The sequence below is a fragment of the Cyanistes caeruleus genome, chromosome 3 (assembly GCF_971803275.1).
Source record: "Cyanistes caeruleus chromosome 3, bCyaCae1.hap1.1, whole genome shotgun sequence".
Classification (NCBI taxonomy): Eukaryota; Metazoa; Chordata; class Aves; order Passeriformes; family Paridae; genus Cyanistes; species Cyanistes caeruleus.
Window position 1 is genome coordinate 40,946,735 of NC_141703.1, and position 20,705 is coordinate 40,967,439.

At 38.3% G+C, this 20,705-nt stretch overlaps 1 protein-coding gene across 2 annotated transcripts in view; it reads left to right on the plus strand.

Annotated features, from left to right (window-relative positions):
• ABCC4 (ATP binding cassette subfamily C member 4 (PEL blood group)) overlaps positions 1-20,705 on the plus strand; it is a 142,091-nt gene that overhangs the window by 90,906 nt on the left and 30,480 nt on the right. For both annotated transcript variants that reach the window (XM_086880889.1, XM_086880890.1), the window contains exons 21-27: positions 3,831-3,981; positions 4,623-4,742; positions 8,117-8,227; positions 9,691-9,791; positions 11,845-12,036; positions 16,186-16,341; positions 20,260-20,349. In XM_086880889.1, coding sequence (XP_086737015.1) covers positions 3,831-3,981; positions 4,623-4,742; positions 8,117-8,227; positions 9,691-9,791; positions 11,845-12,036; positions 16,186-16,341; positions 20,260-20,349 — 921 coding nt within the window. The remainder of the gene's footprint in view (positions 1-3,830; positions 3,982-4,622; positions 4,743-8,116; positions 8,228-9,690; positions 9,792-11,844; positions 12,037-16,185; positions 16,342-20,259; positions 20,350-20,705) is intronic.

Consider the following 20,705-nt stretch of genomic DNA (forward strand, 5'->3'; position numbering starts at 1 on the left):
CTATTCATCACTTTCTAAACTTCTAAATTAGGACAGGAGTTTTACCATGTAGACCACATCTAGACTCCCACAGTGAGGTCTCCGAGTCTCAAATCCCATCTGCTGTGATCCTCTCATTGATTAGAGATCCTTCCAGGTCAACAACTACAAGTCCAGGATGGTGTGGTTCCTATGGTAGTAGGTCCTATACCATGTTTTTCTGTTCTGTGGTTGTGGTACAGAAATACCTGTTAGTCCTAGATCTGTTTGAGACAGACCTGTTTGGGATAGAAACTCCAGAATACCGCTCTCCACACCTGTAAGAATAATGGAGAAGTAGGTCATCAGATGATGAAGGGAAAGCATGTTTGACAAGCGAACGTGCTGGTCAGAGCATTCATTTCCCCAGAGGGTTATAGTTGGGTATGCCTGCTGCAGTAAAAGAGGAGATTTTTAAGGGAAGAAAAGCCACACTGAATGGAGTGAGTGACCAGATCATGGGGGAATCTCTCAGGACTCTTGTAAGCAAGAGGGTAACTCCCAACAGAAACAACGTGCTTTTCTGTACTCTAGGGATAGACTGTGTGCCGGCTGTGTGTGGGAGATTCATCTTTCTCCAGGGAAATTGAAGTTTGAAGGTGGACATTGGACACTGTGGCTCCATTTGGAAGCAATGGTCTTTTTCTGAAACTATCCAGGTCTTTTTGGTCTTGTCTCTTTGGTCATCTGTTGTCTTTTGTGCAAGGTGGCCTTGTTTTAAATACTGTGCAGATAGCTGTAAAATGTAATTCATCAGCTCCTGTGTTTTTGTTTTGGTTGCTTTTCTTTTTTTTTTTTCAGTTTGTTTGCTGCTTTTACAGTCATTACATATTGAATGCTAAAATTAAGGAATACATTAGAAGGTGATGGTTTTGTAGACCATATTTCTTCTGTGTAGGAAAATCTTGGACTTTTGATAAAACTTTCCATTGTAAGCTGATTCTGGCATGGGAAGTCTAGACACCCAGTCCTGAGCATTTCTTGCTGTTTGTCACCAGAGAGGAGAGACACCAGACACTCGTGTTACCACTGTTGCCAGCCTGTTGGTTACCTTGCATCCTGCAGCTTGCATGCAGTGAACCTGGTAGAAGTTGGGGCAGTCTCCAGCTGCAAAAGTTGGTTGTCTCTTGTGAAATTCAGGAGCTAGAACCTTTGCCTTACCTCACGCAGTGACTACATGATTACAGTCTGCAAGTGGTTGTGTCTGGCTTTCAGACTGCTTCATTAAGAGTTAATTTATATGCAAGTTTGGTTTTCAAAAAAGACAACACACATGACTGATCCACCCTATCATAAATTTTTATAATGATAAGGTGGTGCAGGCTCATCTAAAATTCCTTCCAAAGGCGGTGTCAGATTTTTACTTTAGTCATCCTAACCATCTTTTCCTTCCCTGTATTTCTGCCATAGCAAGGCTTTGTTTACATGAGCTGGATCTTAATAGTTTTACTCCCACTCCCACCCCCACTGGCACTTTGCAACATATTGTAGATTATCATCTCTAAAACTTTAGTTTGGCTTCTTTATTTTTTATTCAGAAGCATTTGTTTTCCTCAGAATTCTTTTCCTTGAAACAGTTCTCCGCAACATTTGACTTTGGATTTGCGGTTGATGTTGTGAGGAGACTGTACTTCAGAAACAACTTTTTTGTGACTGTCTAGGAAGTGACAGAGGGGGAAGGCAGCAGGTGTATAAAGCACATTCAGGAGTGAGTTTGGAACAGGAAGGAAGGAATGGACTTCAGTCTCTGCTGATAAGGATGGAGGTGTGGGAACCTCTAGAAACTAGCCAGCATGTGGATGGCTGGCAGGCTTGGCAGAGATAATGAGCATTAGTGAGGAAAGTAGAGATCTAGACAGGAGAACATTTGTAGGAGGTCAGGAATCTTTATGTCATTTCTCCTCATCCAGTGATAAAAAGGAAATATGTTTGCAGGTTTCTAAAGAATGCCAGAGAAGCAGAAGGTAGAGAAGAGCTGAGGGCAGTGAGTGAGGATCCCAGAGTGATTTGTTTTGCTTTGTGCTGACAAAGCCATGTGCATAATTGATCCAGGTGAAACGCTGTGCACCTTCATTGCCACCTTACCTCCTTCTGATGAAATCTAGGTAAAATGTTTGTGCTCTGCTGTGTGTTTCTAGAAGGTCAAACAACATGGTGCTATCAACACCTTAACCCACAGATGAGCAGTGTAGTGGTAATGCAACTTCCTCCAGAGCTCCTTTCCCTTATTGCAGTTTTTCTTAATAGAGTTATGAGACCCTAAAATGAGCTTTCAGGATCTATGAGATGGGGGGCTATTATACTGATAAATCTTTCATGAGTTAAGACCTTTAAGCCTAGAGCTGACTCATGCAGTCTTAATGTGTAAGGTGTGTGGGTTTGCTCTTTGGTCAGGTCAAATTAGGGTAAAGTCAGAGAAGCCTGAAGGAAAAAAAAGAAAATTTAGGGGTAAAGGTTGTACTTGGTTTTAGCCTTAGTGTGCTATCAGAAGTGTAGCAGGAAATTCAGTGTTTCATTTACATTTCCACCAAAAATGTTTGAAAACCCTGGTAGCTCTCTGTTGAAGTTTAAGGGAGAGAAGCATTTTTGCTGCAAGACATGCATTTGTGGCACCCAGTGGGCACTAATGTATTTTTGGAATGTAAAAGTCAGGCAGCCACAAAATTTAGCTGGAATCCATTTCTGTGTTGTGTGGGGTGATGAAGAAGGTAGTTGCTGTACAGTCCATAAAATGAAAAATCTTTAGAAAATATTGTCATTTCTAAGGAATATGTTGATGAGAATAATACAGTAATTTAATCTTGAGCTAGGATTTCAGTTATCTGGTTTTGGTACTGTATGGGTTTATTTTTGTATGGGTTGGGGTTTTTCCTCCCTTTTAGGGAACAAATGGACACAACCTCATTATAGTATACCAGGTCTCCAACCATACATTCATGCATGCAGAGCTGGGTTCTGAAAGAAGTTTGTGTGCAGATGATGTACTTGACTGTATTCAAACTGAAAGTTTGATGAAAGATGTAAAAGGGTCTGAAGAAAATGGAGGATTTAATTCAGAAAGTTGGGCCAGGATCCTCTGTCCTAGGCAACAGAGTTTCCGTCATTATATCTAGTTTTCTAAGAGTGAAGTCAGGTTTACGTCACCTGTTACATGACACTCTAGTAAAGCTGGTGAAACAAGCCTTTTATGACACTTTTTGTGGTGTGTAACATTTTCTTCTTATTTGTGGCATTTCACAATGCAGTCCTTTGAGAAGAGAAAGCCCACTTTCTCCTCTCCTGGGTTCTTTCTAAATGGGACGATGCCATGTTCAGGAAAACATTGCAAGCCTGTGTTGAAAGTCTCTCTTCCAAGTGTCAAGTATTTCAACTCAAGTTGAAATCCAGTTTTTCACCAGTTTCTTCGTAGCAGGAATGCAAAAACATATCCCTGATTCACCAAATAACTAGGGTCCATTAAAGATTAGTTATCCATTACATTGATCATTTATTACTTTATTACAGCTGTCACAAAATAGTCTACAAAGAAATACACTAATTTTCAGTCAACCAGCTTTGTAAAGACTGATTTTAAAGAACAAATAATGTGGAGGAAAACCATAAACTACAAAAATAGTCAATTTAGGTATTACTCTAAGTTTTCCAAATTGCTTAAAAATAGTTGCTCATATGTTATACAATGCATCTGCTCTTAAATGTGGTAGTTATGTTTAAATATTTAAGTGTTTCAATAGTGTTAAATAGTTTTATACTTGTTTTAAATTAAATTCTTCTGGCAAAGAGTTTTTTATTTTGTTTCTGTTGTGCTCCAGACTCTCCTACAGATTTTTGGTGTGGTGGCTGTGGCTGTGGCAGTGATTCCTTGGATACTCATCCCCTTAATTCCACTATTTATTATTTTCATTTTTCTTCGACGATATTTCTTAGACACTTCAAGAGATATTAAACGTCTAGAATCCACAAGTATGTAGTTTGGCGGGACTTAATGTTAGTTTGAACCCTACTTATTATTATTTGAAATGGTAGTATTTTATAGACAGTCCATCAAAGGTTTTTTTTTCTTTTGCTATGCAAATAGCTTCCTTATTGCCTTGGTTCTCAACTAGTGAATTACATGCTGAACTTCTGTTTTGCATAATGATAAACCTAGGGTATGTCAGTTAACTATCTGTAAATAAAGTTAGTTACCAACATGCTAAGCTGCTGGTCTTTGGGACCTTGCATGCATATACTAATGGTATTTCTGACCTTATCTGACTCCTGTGCCTGACTTTAGCTTGACTATGATATGGAATATTAAGCATTATGCATAACAAACATGGATGCCTAATGTCATTAATAAAGCTCAAAGAATTACTTCAGTGACAGCCATTGTTAGAAATGTAAGACATTTTTGTATAAATTAATCTGCCTGGCTGTCTGACTGATTCTAATAGGGTAAGAGAACATTAGTTAAAGATACTGCATATTTATTCTAAAAAGGTGCAGTAGAGTAGTTTGTATGGTTAAATATAAAGTGGTAGGATTAAAGATTAGTGTGGTACAAAAAGAATTAAATGTTGTCCTTCAGCTATTGTTAAGTTAACTCTCATTTCCCTTTGTAGCTCGAAGTCCAGTGTTCTCCCACTTGTCATCATCCCTCCAGGGTCTTTGGACTATTCGGGCTTTGAAAGCAGAGGAAAGATTTCAAAAATTATTTGATGCACACCAAGACCTCCACTCAGGTTTGTGATGAATTGATGTGAAAAATCAAATACTTTGCACTGTAGGAGGGAAATATCTTATGCCCTCAGCGACATGTATATAATGTGCATTAAAATCAGTAGGAGCTGTGCATTTGTCTCTTTAGGGTAAAATTCCTGTATTAGAACAAAAACATTATCTGTCTAGATTTAGAGAGTTTACTTTGGGCGGTAATATAATTTAGAATATCCATGCATATGTTTTAACAATGTATAAGATAAACATTTGAAAGTATGCCTGATAAGAATACTTAAAGAATAATTTTTAACATTTTCCTGGATTCCATCTTTAAGTAAAGGAAGGGTGGGAGGAGGGCAGAGAGAGATGTGGAGGAAACAAGCTATATTATGAAGGATTTGATACTAAGTAGTGTGCTAGGCATGGGCAGATATTATTAGTATAAATAATCCTGAAAAAGTTTCATAAATCTAGCTTACTTTTTACTTTGAGCAGCTTTCAGGGCTTAAATCTAAAATACGGAATTATGGAACATAATTGGAAGGTTTGAAATATTGGTATTCTGCAAGCATAAGTAATATAATTCAGGTTTGCACTGTGATTCTTTGACTTCTGTTATTTAAATGTTTTCTATTACAATGTTCTTCAAAATATAGCAGAATGCAAGTTTTCGGTTCTGTGTTTGTTAGGTAAGATTGTGAATTTCCTGTTTTTTTACATATTTGTATGTAAGACATACAAATATATTTGATGGCTGTTTTGTAATTTGTAGATTTATGTGATTTCAGACAAAACCAGCTGAGCCTTTTTGAAGTACAGTTTATCGCAAGTTGTAGCGTCATACACCCTGACCATGTTGAGCTCAGTGACTTGTGACTGGTGTAGTATATCTTCCAGGGAGGCACCTCTAGCTTTGAATTTCCCATTTCTTAATATTTTATAGTTGCTAGTTCTCTGCCCAAATCAACATTACAGTACCTGATAGCAGGGGAAGACAAAGTTGTGGTTTAGTTTTGTATTAAAAGACATCTTTAGGCAATAAATTCTGTATAGAAGTTTCACTAGACAAAGAGGACCTTGACGTTTAAGAGAATATTTTTCTGTATTTTAAAGTCAGATCCAGGGAACATAAAAACACTTTCATTTTTCAGTCAGTTTGTGCATCTCCCTAACAAAACTGTCAATAATCCCCTTCCTGGGCAGATCATAAACCTGTTTTTGAGGTCAAGCCTCAGTCACACTCTTCTGTGTTCCTACACACTTTGTCTTGGTGTCTTTCCCACCCAAGCCTTTGGGGTACACCAGCTGGTTTAAAGTGTGTTTTGGTTTTGGTCCTCGCTGGGAATGTGTACATGGACAGCAAAGGAGGCCAACACCATCTGGGCTGTGTTAACAGGAGAACAGCTGGGGAAGGAGGGAAGTGATTGTCCCCCTCCACACTTGTTAGCCCACACTGGGACTACTGCATCTTGTTGTGGACCCTGAGATCTGGGAAACATTCTGACAAACTGGAGTGAGCTCCCTGGAGGGGACGGTAAGATAGTTAGGGTATTAACAAGAGATATTTCCTTGGAGGTAGCTGGGTTTGTTCAGTTCACAGAGTACAGAGGATTTAATAGCTGCCTTCTGCTACCTGCAAGGATGTTGCCATAAATACAGGTTCCTCACCATGGTACGTAGTGGTAGGAGCAACGACATGGCTGTAAGCTGTAACAAGAGATGTTTAACCTCTTAGAATTAGAATTCAAGGAAAAACTATTCCACTGTGAGCACAGTCAAGCAGAGGCAAAGATTGCCCAGCGGGGCAGGCTTCAACTGTGTCAATTTTCAAGGCTCAAACTGCATAAAGCAAGGAGCAACGTGGTCTGACCTCTGACCTGACTCTGCTTTAGCAGGAGGCTGAACTAGAGATTTCCTGAAGTTGTTTTCACTCTGAATAGTTCTTTGATAGTAAATGTGAGCAAGCAGTAGCTGACGTAAGAGAGCACCTTTCAAACCAGCTCACAAAGCTGGAGTCCTGGGTTTTAAAGTCTCCTAAAGAGTTTTAAATTCTTTTCTGCATTGCAGAAGGCTCTCACAACTAGCTATGGTTTTGTTTAGCACTACTGGCTGGAGTAGTACCTTCCTCTCTATTTAGGCCTGAGCCTAGGACTCAGGACACTCGATTGGAACCCCTTTGAGGGATGTCTATGAATGGAGTGTTAAACAAATTTTAAATCAGAAACATCTAAAAGGCAGGCTGACATTTGATCAAACCCAAAGTTTCTTTCCTCCCAGTGCCCATCTCTATAAGCAAGCCCGTGAGTCGTCAGATCACGATGAGTCTTTATCAGTTCCTGTGGCAGTCAGATCCCTTTCTTTATGCACAGTGACCCCTGTTGCATTGGAAGGTTGCAAAATGACCCACCTCAAGCTGGCAGTTTAATGCACCTCCCTGGACAATTAGGATCAGTGGAACAAAAGTTCCATAATCTGGCTATCCAAGATGATCAGACTTATAACCATACTTGCCTGCTCTCTGTCTTATAAAAGGGAGAATTTTTTTAGTCTGAATTTTTCCCAGCATTGGGCTAAGGAACACTGAACAGTTGAAACTGCAGTGATCTTTAGCAGGGAGTAATGGCAAGCAAGGCAGAAAGGGTTGGAATGGTAGCCTTTTGCTGTGACTTGGTAGTAGCTGGAACAATTCCTCTGAGTGCAGCCTAAACAGTAATTAATGCCACGCTTTATTATGGATACTTTGCTTCTGATTTTGGCCCTGGATTCAAACACTTTGCCTTCTGTATTGCAGTGCCTTTTTGTGCTGTATTTAGCATATCTACCTGGCATGGAACTTAGCACCAAATTGCTATTTGAGTGCAGAGTGGAGATGTCCACCTGTGAGCAAAAGTAAAATTACATGTCTAATCATCTGAATAGCTCTGTATAGCTGCAGTGGCTGTATTGAGTAGCTCCTACAGGAGCTTAACCAGCTGCAGCTGCCTTCTAAAAACTTGGCTCTGACAGTTGTGTTGTGATATGTTCTAGCTAAAATCCTGTAGACTCTAGTTCAGCTACAGTAAATGCAGTTGTACTTTTGCCTTTTGTGTAAGACTTGAGTCCACTAGAGTTGAGAAGAGGCTTCCATTTTGAATAAGTGGACCATGCTTCGAGACTTCACTGTTTTTCTTTCTCTTCTTATTGTGGTTGCTACTGGTGTGAAAACTAAATTAGACAATTTCAGGAGAACTGGTCAGTATCCTGATCATCATCAGTCCATGCAGACATGCACTTGAAGATGGCAGTGTTGGTTTTTTTTGACAACTCGTATTATTAACATTAATTAATTTAGTAATAATTATACAACTTTGTTTTCTAATAATCCACTGGTTTTGTGTCTTTATAAAATACATTTTAGAGGCCTGGTTTCTCTTCTTGACAACCTCAAGGTGGTTTGCTGTGCGTCTGGATGCCATCTGTGCCATTTTTGTTATAGTGGTTGCTTTTGGTTCCCTGCTTCTCGCCAAGAGTAAGTACAGATGTTAGAAAAAGTTCACCCAGTAATTACCATGTATAGTAATGCCTAATTCTTTTTCATATGTTGCTGTTTCTAGTTGTTTAAAGGCTGTAATTAAGTTAAATGTTTCTTTCTAGATCATGATCTCTTCCTTAGTCTATGGCATTGGGGCTGTATCTGCTTTCCTGCAAATACTGGAGGCAGTTCAGACATCTTCCGGGCTGAGGCATATATCTGTCATCATCCCCAAGTGTGCAAACAAACGTGCACTTCTCTAGTCTTCACTTTTGAGATTCTGGCTTTCAGAGCAATAACAAGAAATAAATCTTACTCTGTTTCCCTGCCTTTGTCTTTCTCTTTTGGGCCTACAGGGCTTTGCTTTTCATACTGAAACACCCACGGAGCTGCCTCTTTACAATGTTTTTCCTTTGCACATGGTACAGTAGGTCAAATGGCAAACTAAACTTCCTAGGGATACTCTTCTCATATCTTGGATCAGTGGGATAGTCCAGTTCCAGAAAGAAAATTGCCTTATAATAATACATTTTATGTTCACTGTCACTCATGAACTGTCATTAGTGTATGCATCATCCAGGATGTAATTGGGTTAGATGTACTAGAATGAGATAGTCATCTAAAACATGAAGGAAGATGTAATTATCTTGGACATGAAAATTAGTGCTAATTTGCTGGTTTTGTTTCTTTTCTTTTTTCTTTGGATAAGTTTTGTATGTGCACGTGTGTTTTAAAATTTGAATGCTCGATGCTGCACAAGTCTGCAAATTTTGAGCTAGGTTTGATGTTAGTAGAATGCAAAAAGACAAGTCAAAACAACGGTCCTGAATCTTTCCTTGCCTCTGGATAAAGAATAGTCCTCTTGAAGTCAATAGAACTATATTAGGATAAAGTTCAAATAAGTCAGAGGACAGTCATGCTTAATATTGGGGCAGACAGAATACATTTATTTTGTGAGAGTAGACCCACTGAACACAGAGAAGAAATATTCTGTCCTGTTACTTTATCTGACTGCTTATAGGAGTACAAAGTTGATGTAAGTGTTCATAACTAATTTTGAAATGATTTTATGCAAAATTTTTGCTTAGATTTAGGGCCTTATCAAATTTCTGTAGAAAAATAGGGAGCAGTTAACTAATGCTCAGCCAGACAGGGATGACCCTAACAATCCATGTAAGTATGATCTTGAGACTGAGCCTCAGTTTTTAGATAAACACCAGGCCAAGGAGAATTTGGATTATCTTGTTAAAATGTCTCCAGAATGTACCCCAAAAATGCAGCGAGTAGCCAGCTGTTCTGCCTGGAGCTACTCATTGCACAGATAGCAAGTAGCACATAACCAAATAAAATTCTGGCTGTGATGCTTCCATCATGTACGTAACCTCATGAAAGAGAGCTTAACTGAGATTTTGCCTAATTACAATTTACCTATTCAAGTCTCATTTTCCTTTCTTCTGCAGCTCTGAGTGTGGGGCAGGTTGGTTTGGCACTCTCCTATGCAATCACCCTCATGGGATCGTTCCAGTGGGGTGTTAGACAAAGTGCTGAAGTTGAAAACCTGGTAATGTTTATTTCTTCCTTTTCCCCTCTTGGTTCCTTTCATGCTTATGACATGAAACCTTAAGGATGATATTCTTCTTAATTAACTTAGGATATTAATACCTTAGCAAGGAATTGAGGCACCACTCTGCTGTCATAAAGAAAAATAACTTCTTTTAGGTTATAAATTGTCTGACTGGTTTTGAATGTTTGTTGAGGTGAACTGTGTCCAGGGATTGTCCTCTGGATGGGGACTGTCCAGTTACAGTATAGATGATTGTATTGCAACTTATTAAAAGTTAAAATTAATCCCTTTCTATAAGGAAGATTTTAAATTATGTTTTTCTATTTGGTATTTATAATGTATTGTTATTTATTATTACATTTTAAAAAAATATTTATATCCCTCAGGGCATTTTAGAGTCCTCTTATTTCACTGCAAAGGCTTAGAACTTTTTAATTCATTCTAACGTAACACAAATGTGAAAGTATTTGTTTATATTCATCTGAGAAGGTTGTGTTTTTTCCAAAATATATAATATAGAACACCTTTGACCAATTCATAATATTTACTAGCATGTTCTAATTTGCCTGTCTACTTTCTTAAGATGATACATAAGAAAATTAGATTGTAAAAAAAAATGCTAAACATAAAAATGGGATTTTTTTTGTTGTGTTGACAAGTGAAGTTACCAAAAATTACAGTTTGCTGTATGTAGTCTAGGAAATGTGTAGTCTTTTTGTAGAAGTTACAAAGCCAAGCTTAACTAATAATAATGAAAATAATGAAGGTAGAATTTTTTTTTTGCTGTCATATTGCTTTTTCAGTGCATTTTTCACACACCAGTAGATTGGTGGTGACAGATTTTTTTGAGAAATGGGAAGAAAGCTTTCAGGTTTTTTTCATGCCATTGGGGACATTTTGGAAGTGCCTGCGGGAGTGTCACATGTACTGAGTTGCTTTCTTGGAGACTGTGACTCAGAAATACCTTGGAAGAGAAAGTCCATTCACTAACCTGGCTTTGATGTGAAATGCTGATCGTTTTATGGAACTATGATTAGCATCAACTTCTTTGATAGGTGGACATCCACCAAAAATCCCTTGTTATTAAAGGGTGACTACACCTGCAAGAGCATTTCATCTCCATTCTGTTGCTACCTGGTTAAGGGAAGTGATTGTCACACTCTGCTTAGTGGTGGTGCACCCTTGTTTTCAGTCCTGTGTGCAGTTTTGGGCAGCACAATGCAAAATGAAGCTGTTGGAGATCATCCAAAGGAGGGTCATGAGGATGATGAAGCATCTGGAGGGAAAGCCTTATGAGGAGTGGCTGAGGTCACTTGGGATAAGAGGAGACTGAAGGGAGACCCCGTTGTGGTCTACAACTTCCTTGTGAAGGGAGGGAGAGGGGCAGACTCTGACCTCTTCTCTTTGGTGACCAGTGACAGGACCTGAGGGGCCTAAAGTTATGTCAGGGGAGGTTTAGGCTGGATACTAGAAAAAGATTCTTCACCCAGGTTGGGCACTGGAACTGGCTCCCCAGGGAAGTGGATGTGGCATCAAGTCTGCCAGAGTTCAAGAAGTATTTGGACAATGCTCTCAGGCACATGGTGCAATTTTTTTGAGGGGGTTATCCTGTGCAAGGATAAGTCAAACTCATTCATGTAGTTCATTTGGTAGTTTCATTCCTAGATTTGTCTTTCCAACACACAATGGATTGGTGTTATCTTAGTCAAGACTGACAAACAACTCTCTTAGCTTAATTTTCTTAAAATGTATGTATTTAGGTTTGTAATTAATCCTACTGATGAGAAATGCTTATGAATGGCTTTATGTATCATGATATATCTGAATCTGTGGTAGGACATGAGATGTATTCTTTCCACTTTTTTAGTTATATAAAGAAGGCCTAGAATGACACCAGATACTCTTACCTGTGTTTAAAAGAAAAACCATGGAGTAATTTGCATTGAATCTCTATGGTAAAAATACGCACACATACTTATATGCATGCAGTATTTGCAGTGTATGCCATAGGATGAAGTTCATGTATCTATGTTGTCTTTCCTCCCCTTAGATGATATCAGTAGAGAGAGTGATGGAATACACAGAACTTGAAAAAGAAGCTCCTTGGGAGACCAACAAACATCCACCACCAGAATGGCCTAACCAAGGAATGATAGCATTTGAGAATGTTAACTTCACTTACAGTCTAGACGGACCATTGGTTTTAAGACATTTGTCTGTTGTGATTGAACCAAAAGAAAAGGTAGGTATACAGCTCTCTTTGGATATTCACAGAAATTAAGCAAAGATGATGACTTGACAAGAAGCTGCATGTTGGAAATGCATTATAAAATATGTGGATGTTAGGATAATAGTAAGTGTTCTTTTAAAAAATTAAGCTTTAGTTATATTTAGTAACAAAAGTTACAGCCTATTTATTTCTGGCAAGTGTGGCATAAATTTGTCTGGGAACATGATATTTCAGTCTGTCAAAACAAGGGATTAAACATACCCGATAATTTCCTTAAAAATATCTAAGATTCTTCAGAGAGTGGCAGACATTGAAAATACCAGCCAAGCCCAGAATGTTTGTTCAAATCCAAAGCAAATGGATTTGCTGCATTAGGAAACTGGGGATTCAACACAGGGAACATAATTGGAATCAGGTATGTCAACAGACAAGGTGAGCAAAACCAATGGAAAATAAGGAATGTACATGCCCTTGCACTGAGCCCGAAATGGAAGATAGAAATACAAATCAGTTTCATAACTTCAGAATTTGGGATTTTATTTCAGTTCCTTTTGGCTACCAATCCAATTAACTCTTGTCATTAATTAGATTGGTAGCCAAAAGAAACATAGAAATAAAACTCTTCCTCATCTGCAAATATGACTCCTCCTCCCCAATTTTGACACTATCCCTGTTGAAAGAGTGCTGCAGGGAAGGTCTCCCCCACAGACAAAATTAAATTGGAGCCCTGAAGTGTTAATTTGTGCTTTGCCATATTTCAAATGCAGGTGTACCTTTTTGATTAGGAGGTCTTCCCTAGGAGGCTGGTTCAACTCTACAATCCTTGCCCTTGCTTCCTTTTTAACATGCTTTTTTATTCAATTCCAAACCCATTCATTTCCTCAAGTGGGCCTGTTAATAACATGCATGTTACTAAAATTCAACTGGACTTTGCTACATTGAGATGATTTTCTGGAATTAGCTGTGAATGAGTTAAAAATGGTCTCTTGAGAAGAGCCATGTGGGCTGTCTCCTTAGCTGTTTTATGTCCCTCCAATATAGACTAGAAGTTCTATATTTCTCAGTGAGAGACAGGAATAAAATTAAAAACGGAAGCAAGACATACTAGCAATGCATGCCTCAGTCCTGGGTGGGGGCAGGAGAGAGAGGGATGACTGGGGGTATTTCTTTTTGCTGAGCAGTTATGCTGTGGTTTCGTCATCCTGAATTTGCCCAGCTTGAAACTTGCCAGGAACTGTGTTTGCTTTCTATAATGTTTTGCACAATACTGCAGTAGGCTGTATTCTGTGTAAAATAAATCTCCCAAGCATCTCTCCTTCTTATATTGCTTTTAATTATGGAGATGCATCTTCTCCAGAACCAGGTTTCCAGATGTGCTGGAGATTCTGCCCAGACTGCTGCCATTGAGAGCTCTTACGACTCAGGCGTCTGGCTTAGGGAGACTTTTGGTGGCTGCAGTACCCCTGGCAGCAGGAGTGAGTTTAAGCTTCTGCTGTACTTGTAGTTCTTTTTGTAGCCACCCAGTTTGGGAAGCTGTGGGTACAGTGAGAATGAAAGAGGTGACTGCTAGCAAATCACTCAGAGGTTAAGGTCCCTTTTGATATGTCTCGGCATTCAGTATTTCCCTATAGTCAAAGGAGGCTTAGAAGGACCCTGTGTTTTAAACATCTTTGCTGAAGTAGTGTGGTCTGACAGAGACAGACCAGGGAGACACAACCTGCTGTGCCTGTAGCTGGCAGTGATTAACCTCCTCTGCTACTATAGCTGCAGCAGGGGGAGGTTAGCATGTGTAGCATTGGGTTTTGCACACCTCTATCTTTGTTTCAAGGGAGCTCATGAATGCTTATTGGCCAACATATTGTTAAATGTGCCTTCTCCTGACAGCTCCTGGATCTGTGGGCTGAGTGAAAAGGTTAGGAAGGTGCACATGTAGATTTACGGCATGGCAGCTGTGCTCCCACAACGTACCATGCAAGGGAGGTCGCCGGAGGGATAACAAAGACATGGGCAGTTTCAGTGGAGTAGCTGACATGCTGTAAATCTCACATTTTTTGTGCAGCTCTGCACAAGTACAAGTGACACTTGAGTAATGACGAGCCCAGCGTGGCAGGTGTACTCCTGTGTGTGCACATGGCTCGCATCAGGCAGCACAATCCTGGCCCTGTGATTCCTGACAGGTGCCACTTCCATTTGCAGACAGGTGCAGTATTTGCACGGGTTGTGAGTGTGGGCCTCTGAAGAATAAAATGTATTAAAAAAATGGATAATATACTGAAATGATAGTATCATAATATCATTACTACTAGTAATGCTGAGAGCTATTTCAAATTCCTGTCAATTTTCAATAGCCTGTAGTCAATTGGACCAAAGATGCAAATAGATTTTTCTAAATGTTGAAGAGCATAGTCCTTTCATTTGATGCCAAACTGAAAGTGGGATTTTGACAATATGCAGAGCAGCTGCATTTTTATTTTAAGTATCAATGTAATTTTTTAATGTTTTTTTCTTTATATCCTTGATACAATACTTTATATTGACATATAACAATTGAGGAACAATTGAACTTTCGTTTTCACAACTCTGGTTGTCTATGTTCTCTATTCAGCATTTTCTTTCTGAGCTGTAGTTTATTCAGAACTATTTTTCCATTGTTTCACTGGTATAATTTAGAGTATTAGACATTTTATCATTTCTTGTAACAGATTTGCTTAAATTAGTCTGTTTAATAATAGGCACTGTAGAAATGTTAATTAGTTTATATGCAATAGTACAATAATGAATGGTTGGATGAAATTGTTGAATCAGAATGTAGAAATAGAAAATACCTTTCAGATTATGCAGTGTAAGTTGCTCCTTGAAGTGTACTATTTCACTGTAGTATGTATTTTTTATCAAATGTGGACAGTCCTGTTTTGTCTGAACTTAGTGTCTCTGACTGAAAGTTTCTCCTTGCACTTTGATGCAGTTTCCTGCGCTGAATTTCATTTCAGCAGTCATTGCTGCATACATGTGAGTCTCAGGCAGTGGGTAATTGCCCTCTGGTGTCTGTACGTATGCTCATGAAGGTTTTCATCTTTCTTCCTCCTTTCTGCACCCCAATCACTTCACCAAGCCATATTATACATGCTTAATCCTCATAAATCCTTCACATCAAACCAGTATCTCCAACCCATATTAATTTTGTTTTGCACTGCTCTGAACTTCTTCCAGTGTGCTGATTTTTTTTTTAATTTTATTTTTTTTTTTAAATGTAGGGATTAGAACAGAATGCAGGAAATAACAAATTCTGCCAGATCAGATCTGTATAGAGGGCCATTATCTTCTCTGATGCAGTTGATTACTGTACACTGTTTTTCTCTAAGAATCCTTTTTCTGAATGCAACATTAAAAAAAATTTAAAAGAGAAGAAATATTTGTAGGTCTTAGCTCCTTGTCATTAAAGCTATCAATCCCATATTTTTCATTGTCTCTTTCTTCTGAAAGCTTTAATTTTTTTTCACACTGCATATATCTTCCAGTTTTTCTCTGGGAACAAAGAGAACCATGAATCTCTGTGATTTTATTATTTGCTGTTTCTTCTGTTTGAAAAGGAATTTCAGCTTGATGTCATGGCCTTATAGTTTCAGTACTTGAAGATGTCTGAAGTATGGATACAGTTTATAATCATGCTACTTTAAAGTACTTCACCTTAACCATAACTAACCAAAATCAGTCTCAATTATTTAACTTGGGAATACATTGCTCCCAGAGTGCTTTATGGGAGTGCTTCTTTGGGTTGAGTAGTAGATGCATGCTTGAAATGATTTGCCTAACATCACTCAACAAACCAGGTTTAGTATAAAAATTAGCAGTTGATGAATCACATTACTGTATGCATTGAGCCACTTCATCTTGTTTACACAATAGGACACCACACATTAAGGGAGAATCATTCACCTTTGAATATGATCCAAGAAATTGTCGTGTATACAAATGTCACCTGAATCCAGACTGATTTAAGGGGAGAGGATTTTTCCCCTTGGAAGAATGTTAATTACAGAGAAGTTTTATTTGGTGCATGTTCTACTGTAAATCCTATGATGCTGTAAAAATGTTGCTTGACATATTAATTTCTCCTGAAAAGCTCTCAGTTTAATTGTACAGGCCTGGCTTGCTCTGTAGGTTGGAATAGTGGGAAGAACCGGAGCTGGGAAAAGCTCTCTGATAGCAGCCCTCTTTCGCTTGGCGGAACCTGAAGGAAGGATTTGGATTGATAAGTACTTGACATCAGAGCTGGGACTCCATGACTTGCGGAAGAAAATTTCAATTATACCTCAAGTAAGAGAGTGACTTGGTTTGCCATGGATGTTTTGAATATGATACCATAGCGTTTAAAGTGCTTTGTTGGGATATGTTCCCCCTGCACCTCTCTGTGCAGTAGGCACAGGAACTGCAGCAAGGCGTTATTCTTACTTGAGTGAGGTCTTGATTATTTTAAGATAAGCAGAATCAATTTTGGGGACTGGAGCATTTTTTTCCTAGTTTTGTACCCTGTCTGCTCCTTTGGAATATCTGTGCTAGCTGTATGCTGTCCTCCCATAGTCTGGGGAAAAGCAGAGAAAATCTGGTAAGTATATGAACCAATCTTCAGCAGTCCATTGAAGTCGCTTGATCCTTTGGCAGCAATTCCTGCCTGAAGCTTCCTTAGTAAGGGACTTTGAAGAACCACTTCCACCTCTGTTGTCACCTCTGTACAAAATGACTGGTGCTAGATTTAGAAAGAGCAAATGTGCTGCCTAGAAGTGAGCTATCAGCTTTTGCGTTACTTGGAGGAGGTTGGACAAAGAAGACCAGGGGAACAGACTAAGGAGTAGACCATGATGACCTATAATAAATAAAACTTGATGAATTTTAGAAGCTGAATGCAAGAAAGGCTGCAGTGCAGGGAAAAAACCCAGTAAGGCAGTGCTGGAAATAGCCTCATCTCTCATGCTGGAGTAGAAGATAGGCTGTTGAAAGAAGTCCAGTAGGTCACACAGATCTCTCTCAGAGTCTTACTTTCATGAGACATTGTATCAGAGAGTGGTTATGTATAACCTTAAAACTTAAAAGGCAAAGTCTGTGCATATTACAGTTTCACCAGAGCTCTGGTCTCTTCTGTGGACATTAGCTCTCCAATGGAGAGGGAGGTAAATTGAAAAGCTCATATGCTGCAAATGTGAAGTCATATTTTGGAAAGTAGTTCATCTGCACTGTTCTAGCAGTAGAGTGAAGAGTAGACTGTAAATCAGAGGATTTTTTTTGCCATGTTTAGCATTATTTCTCAGATCTTTTTATTTTATAAGAGAATTGGTATTTAGAGTTATGTCTGAATGTGTGGTAGTCTGTTGTCAGGCTGGCAGAGTGTATTACTTTCTTTAAGCTGAGAATCTAATACAAATGGTAATGAGGCTTTTTTTTTTTTTCCTCAAAGAATAGGAGTAAAAAAGAAACAGGTATGCTATTGAAAAAATAAAAAATAGGTACTTCCCCAGCAATTGGATTGTTGCCTAATGCAGGATGTCTTTTGTTTCTGCATGCTGCAGGCTTTGTTATTGCAGTACTCACTGGAACTAGTCATCTTTTGTATGTAAAGAGAACTTTATATGGATTTAAATTCAGTTTTTTGTTTGTGTGTAGTGTTCCTTTCTTGTGAAAGCAGATGATCATCAGTTCATTCAAGGTCTACAGCTCTTTGAAAGCCTTGCCCATAGCTATTGTGGGTGATTTTTACATTTTGAAGAATTCAGCCCAGCTGAACAAAATAGGATGCTGAGACAGGAAAACTGCAGGTCAAATACAGTTTCTACATGTTGAATGATAGAGATGCTCAAAGTTCACTGCATTCAATTATACATGTGAGGTTTTTTCATACACTGGTCTTTTAACATAGTTTTAATACTGTTTTAATCCAGTGGAATTCTGTGATTTTTGTCAAGTTTATATAAGGTTTGCATCATAGTCCCAAAAGTTTTGAGTGTCCAAAGGCTAGCAGGTAACGTTTTGTAATTTTGTTTTTATGTACGGGAAGGCTGTTTCTACTAAAAAATGGGAAACTGTCAAGTGATTGTATGAAGAAGAGGAGGAAGGAGGGTTTGGGATCAAGTTTCTGCTGTGGTTAACTGTATGATAGGCATTGTCTTGTACTGTGCTAATAGTAGTGTCAATAATGGGAATAGCAGTGTAACATTAGGTAGTTACTTTGCAGCAAATATCTGCATAATTATGTGGGCAGCTGAAAAACCAGAGAGAGAGATGCTTATTAGAATTGCAACATAAAACATGCTAAACAGAACCATTCCTAGAGAGTGATGAGGCAAGAGTGAAGTTTCCTTGTGTGTGAGTTTAAATACCTACCTGGAGAAATAAAAATGTGCTTAGGCTTCTAATTGCTTGTTTGGATGGAGCTGTGTAAAGGTTGTGTTTGTAAATCTTTTCTATGCAAATGTTGTCTGCCTCTCTGACTGCAAGCATTTTTACAACAATTATTTACAGGTTAGTCTTATTACTTTCCTCTCATAAACCAGACTGTTTTAAAAAATAATCTGTGTCAGAAATGGTAATTAAAAAATATTCTTATCTTCTGTTGCAGTGCACGTCTGTTGTTAGGACCTTTATAATAGTTACGAACACTTTATAGGTTCGGCCTCTTCTTTTGTCAACCTATAAAAATGGATTGAAACGGAAAATAAATTTAACAATACTTTCAAAATACGTCAAATGTTTTATTAAAATGTGTATTGTTAAACAATTTAGTTTCTAGGTGTTTTTGAAGAAGACTGTTTTTAGGCCTGGAAATGTTTTGTGTTAAATCCTTTTGCTCATTCAACAGGTTTTTAGTGACATTGCTATTGCAGCAGATACTTACAAATAATTGGCATGTTCATTCAAGAAGTGTGTATTTTCTTTTATATTGCTTATGGCATATTCTGTGTTTTTAAATTGTTTCATAGCACTCAGATGGATTAGAAATTAAAAGACAATAAAAGAGTTACGGTCTGAATTCTCTTCCGGTTTGCTGCAGCTCTTTGAAGCTGGGCATCACTAGGGTTAGATGGGGAGAAAGTAATGACAGGTTAATCTCAGAATAAGCTGAAGTTACCCAGTGTAAGTTAGATTTTATTTCCCAGGGGAGAAAGGAAAAAAAAAAACCCAACACATTTTGTCTAAAATTTCCCCAGTTTAAAGAAGACTGACAACATGATGAATGGTCTCCATTTATGATGAGCACTGTTACAGCTTTTGACTTGTTTTTGTCTTTATGTGTGGTATGAAAATGAGTTTAGCCCTAAAGTCGTGTCAGTGCATGACTCACAGGTCTGGCAAATCACATTACTGAGTACTGATCTGTTCCTTAAGGAGTTTTGAACCAAAGTAGTTTCCCCACTTCTTAAATACTACAAGTTTCAGTGTGATTTGATTTGTGCCAGTTTGATTAATTATCTGTTATCGCTCTGACTGGGAGCTGAAGTAGAACAAAACTTGCTTCGACCACAGGTAAACCCACATTGGTACCTGAATGGGAGAAGGTACTGATTTGACTCCCTGGTGTATTTTGAGTGAGAGCTTTGCCCAGCAGTGCTCCAGTTCTAAGTCAGTTTGCTTTGGGGCTGTGGCAGGTTAGATAAACTTTGATGTGTTTAGGTTTTAAATGGTGAAAGCTGTTTCTGCTTAGCCCTGATGGTAAAATGGAAGGGCTTTTATGGTACGAAATGAAAAAAAAAACAAACCCACAGCCAAACACAGAAGGAAAACCGGAAAGGCATTGTGAGCTCTTTGATTCCTCTCTGGTTTATGTACTTAAAAAACAGGTTTCCAAAACTGCCCAAAAGTAATTTAGGAGTGCGAGCTCATTGACAGTGCTAGTTGTTGGTTTTCATTAACAATACCATGAGGATAGCAATGATTTCATATAAGTATATATATAGCTTGTGGCATCTGAACAGTGGCATGTAAATGCCCGTTCAAGTACCAACATAACTGTGTACAACAGTTTTCAAACAGACCTGTCCTGTTTGGTAAATTATCTTCATACAGAGTAGTTGAACACTTGCTTCTCCCACCCCCCACATCTCCCCCTAAAGCATGCAGTTGTAATAAACACCTTTGCATTTCAAAAATGATAGCTTCTTGTTGGCTATTTCTGTGCTATTGTTGATTTAGGTTAGCTGTGATTATCATTAAGTTACCTATTGCATTATGAAACTTGCATTTCAGGAGCCTGTTTTATTCACTGGAACTATGAGGAAAAACTTAGATCCTTTCAATGAATACACTGATGAAGAGCTGTGGAACGCCTTAGAAGAGGTGACTTACTAAATCTGATAATATACACCTGGTATTTAAAATCCACATAGCAATAACATTACAGTGCTTGTGTGTGTTCAGTTTTAGATGTTTTCATCAGGTTTGATAAAGGTGTAGCTGTTGATGGAAAAAGGTAGACTATAATATGTGCATTTATGTATGCATGTGTGCATGTGTGTGCAGACATATATATTGTTATATGTCTTTTATGAAAGAATTATCCTTTGGGATGATGCCTTGGTTATATTTTGATTCGTATCTTGGTTTTAATGAACATTAATAGATTCTTAACAACGTGCTTTAATGTTTTTAGAATTCTAATAACTGACATACTCTGTAATCCAACTTGGCACTTA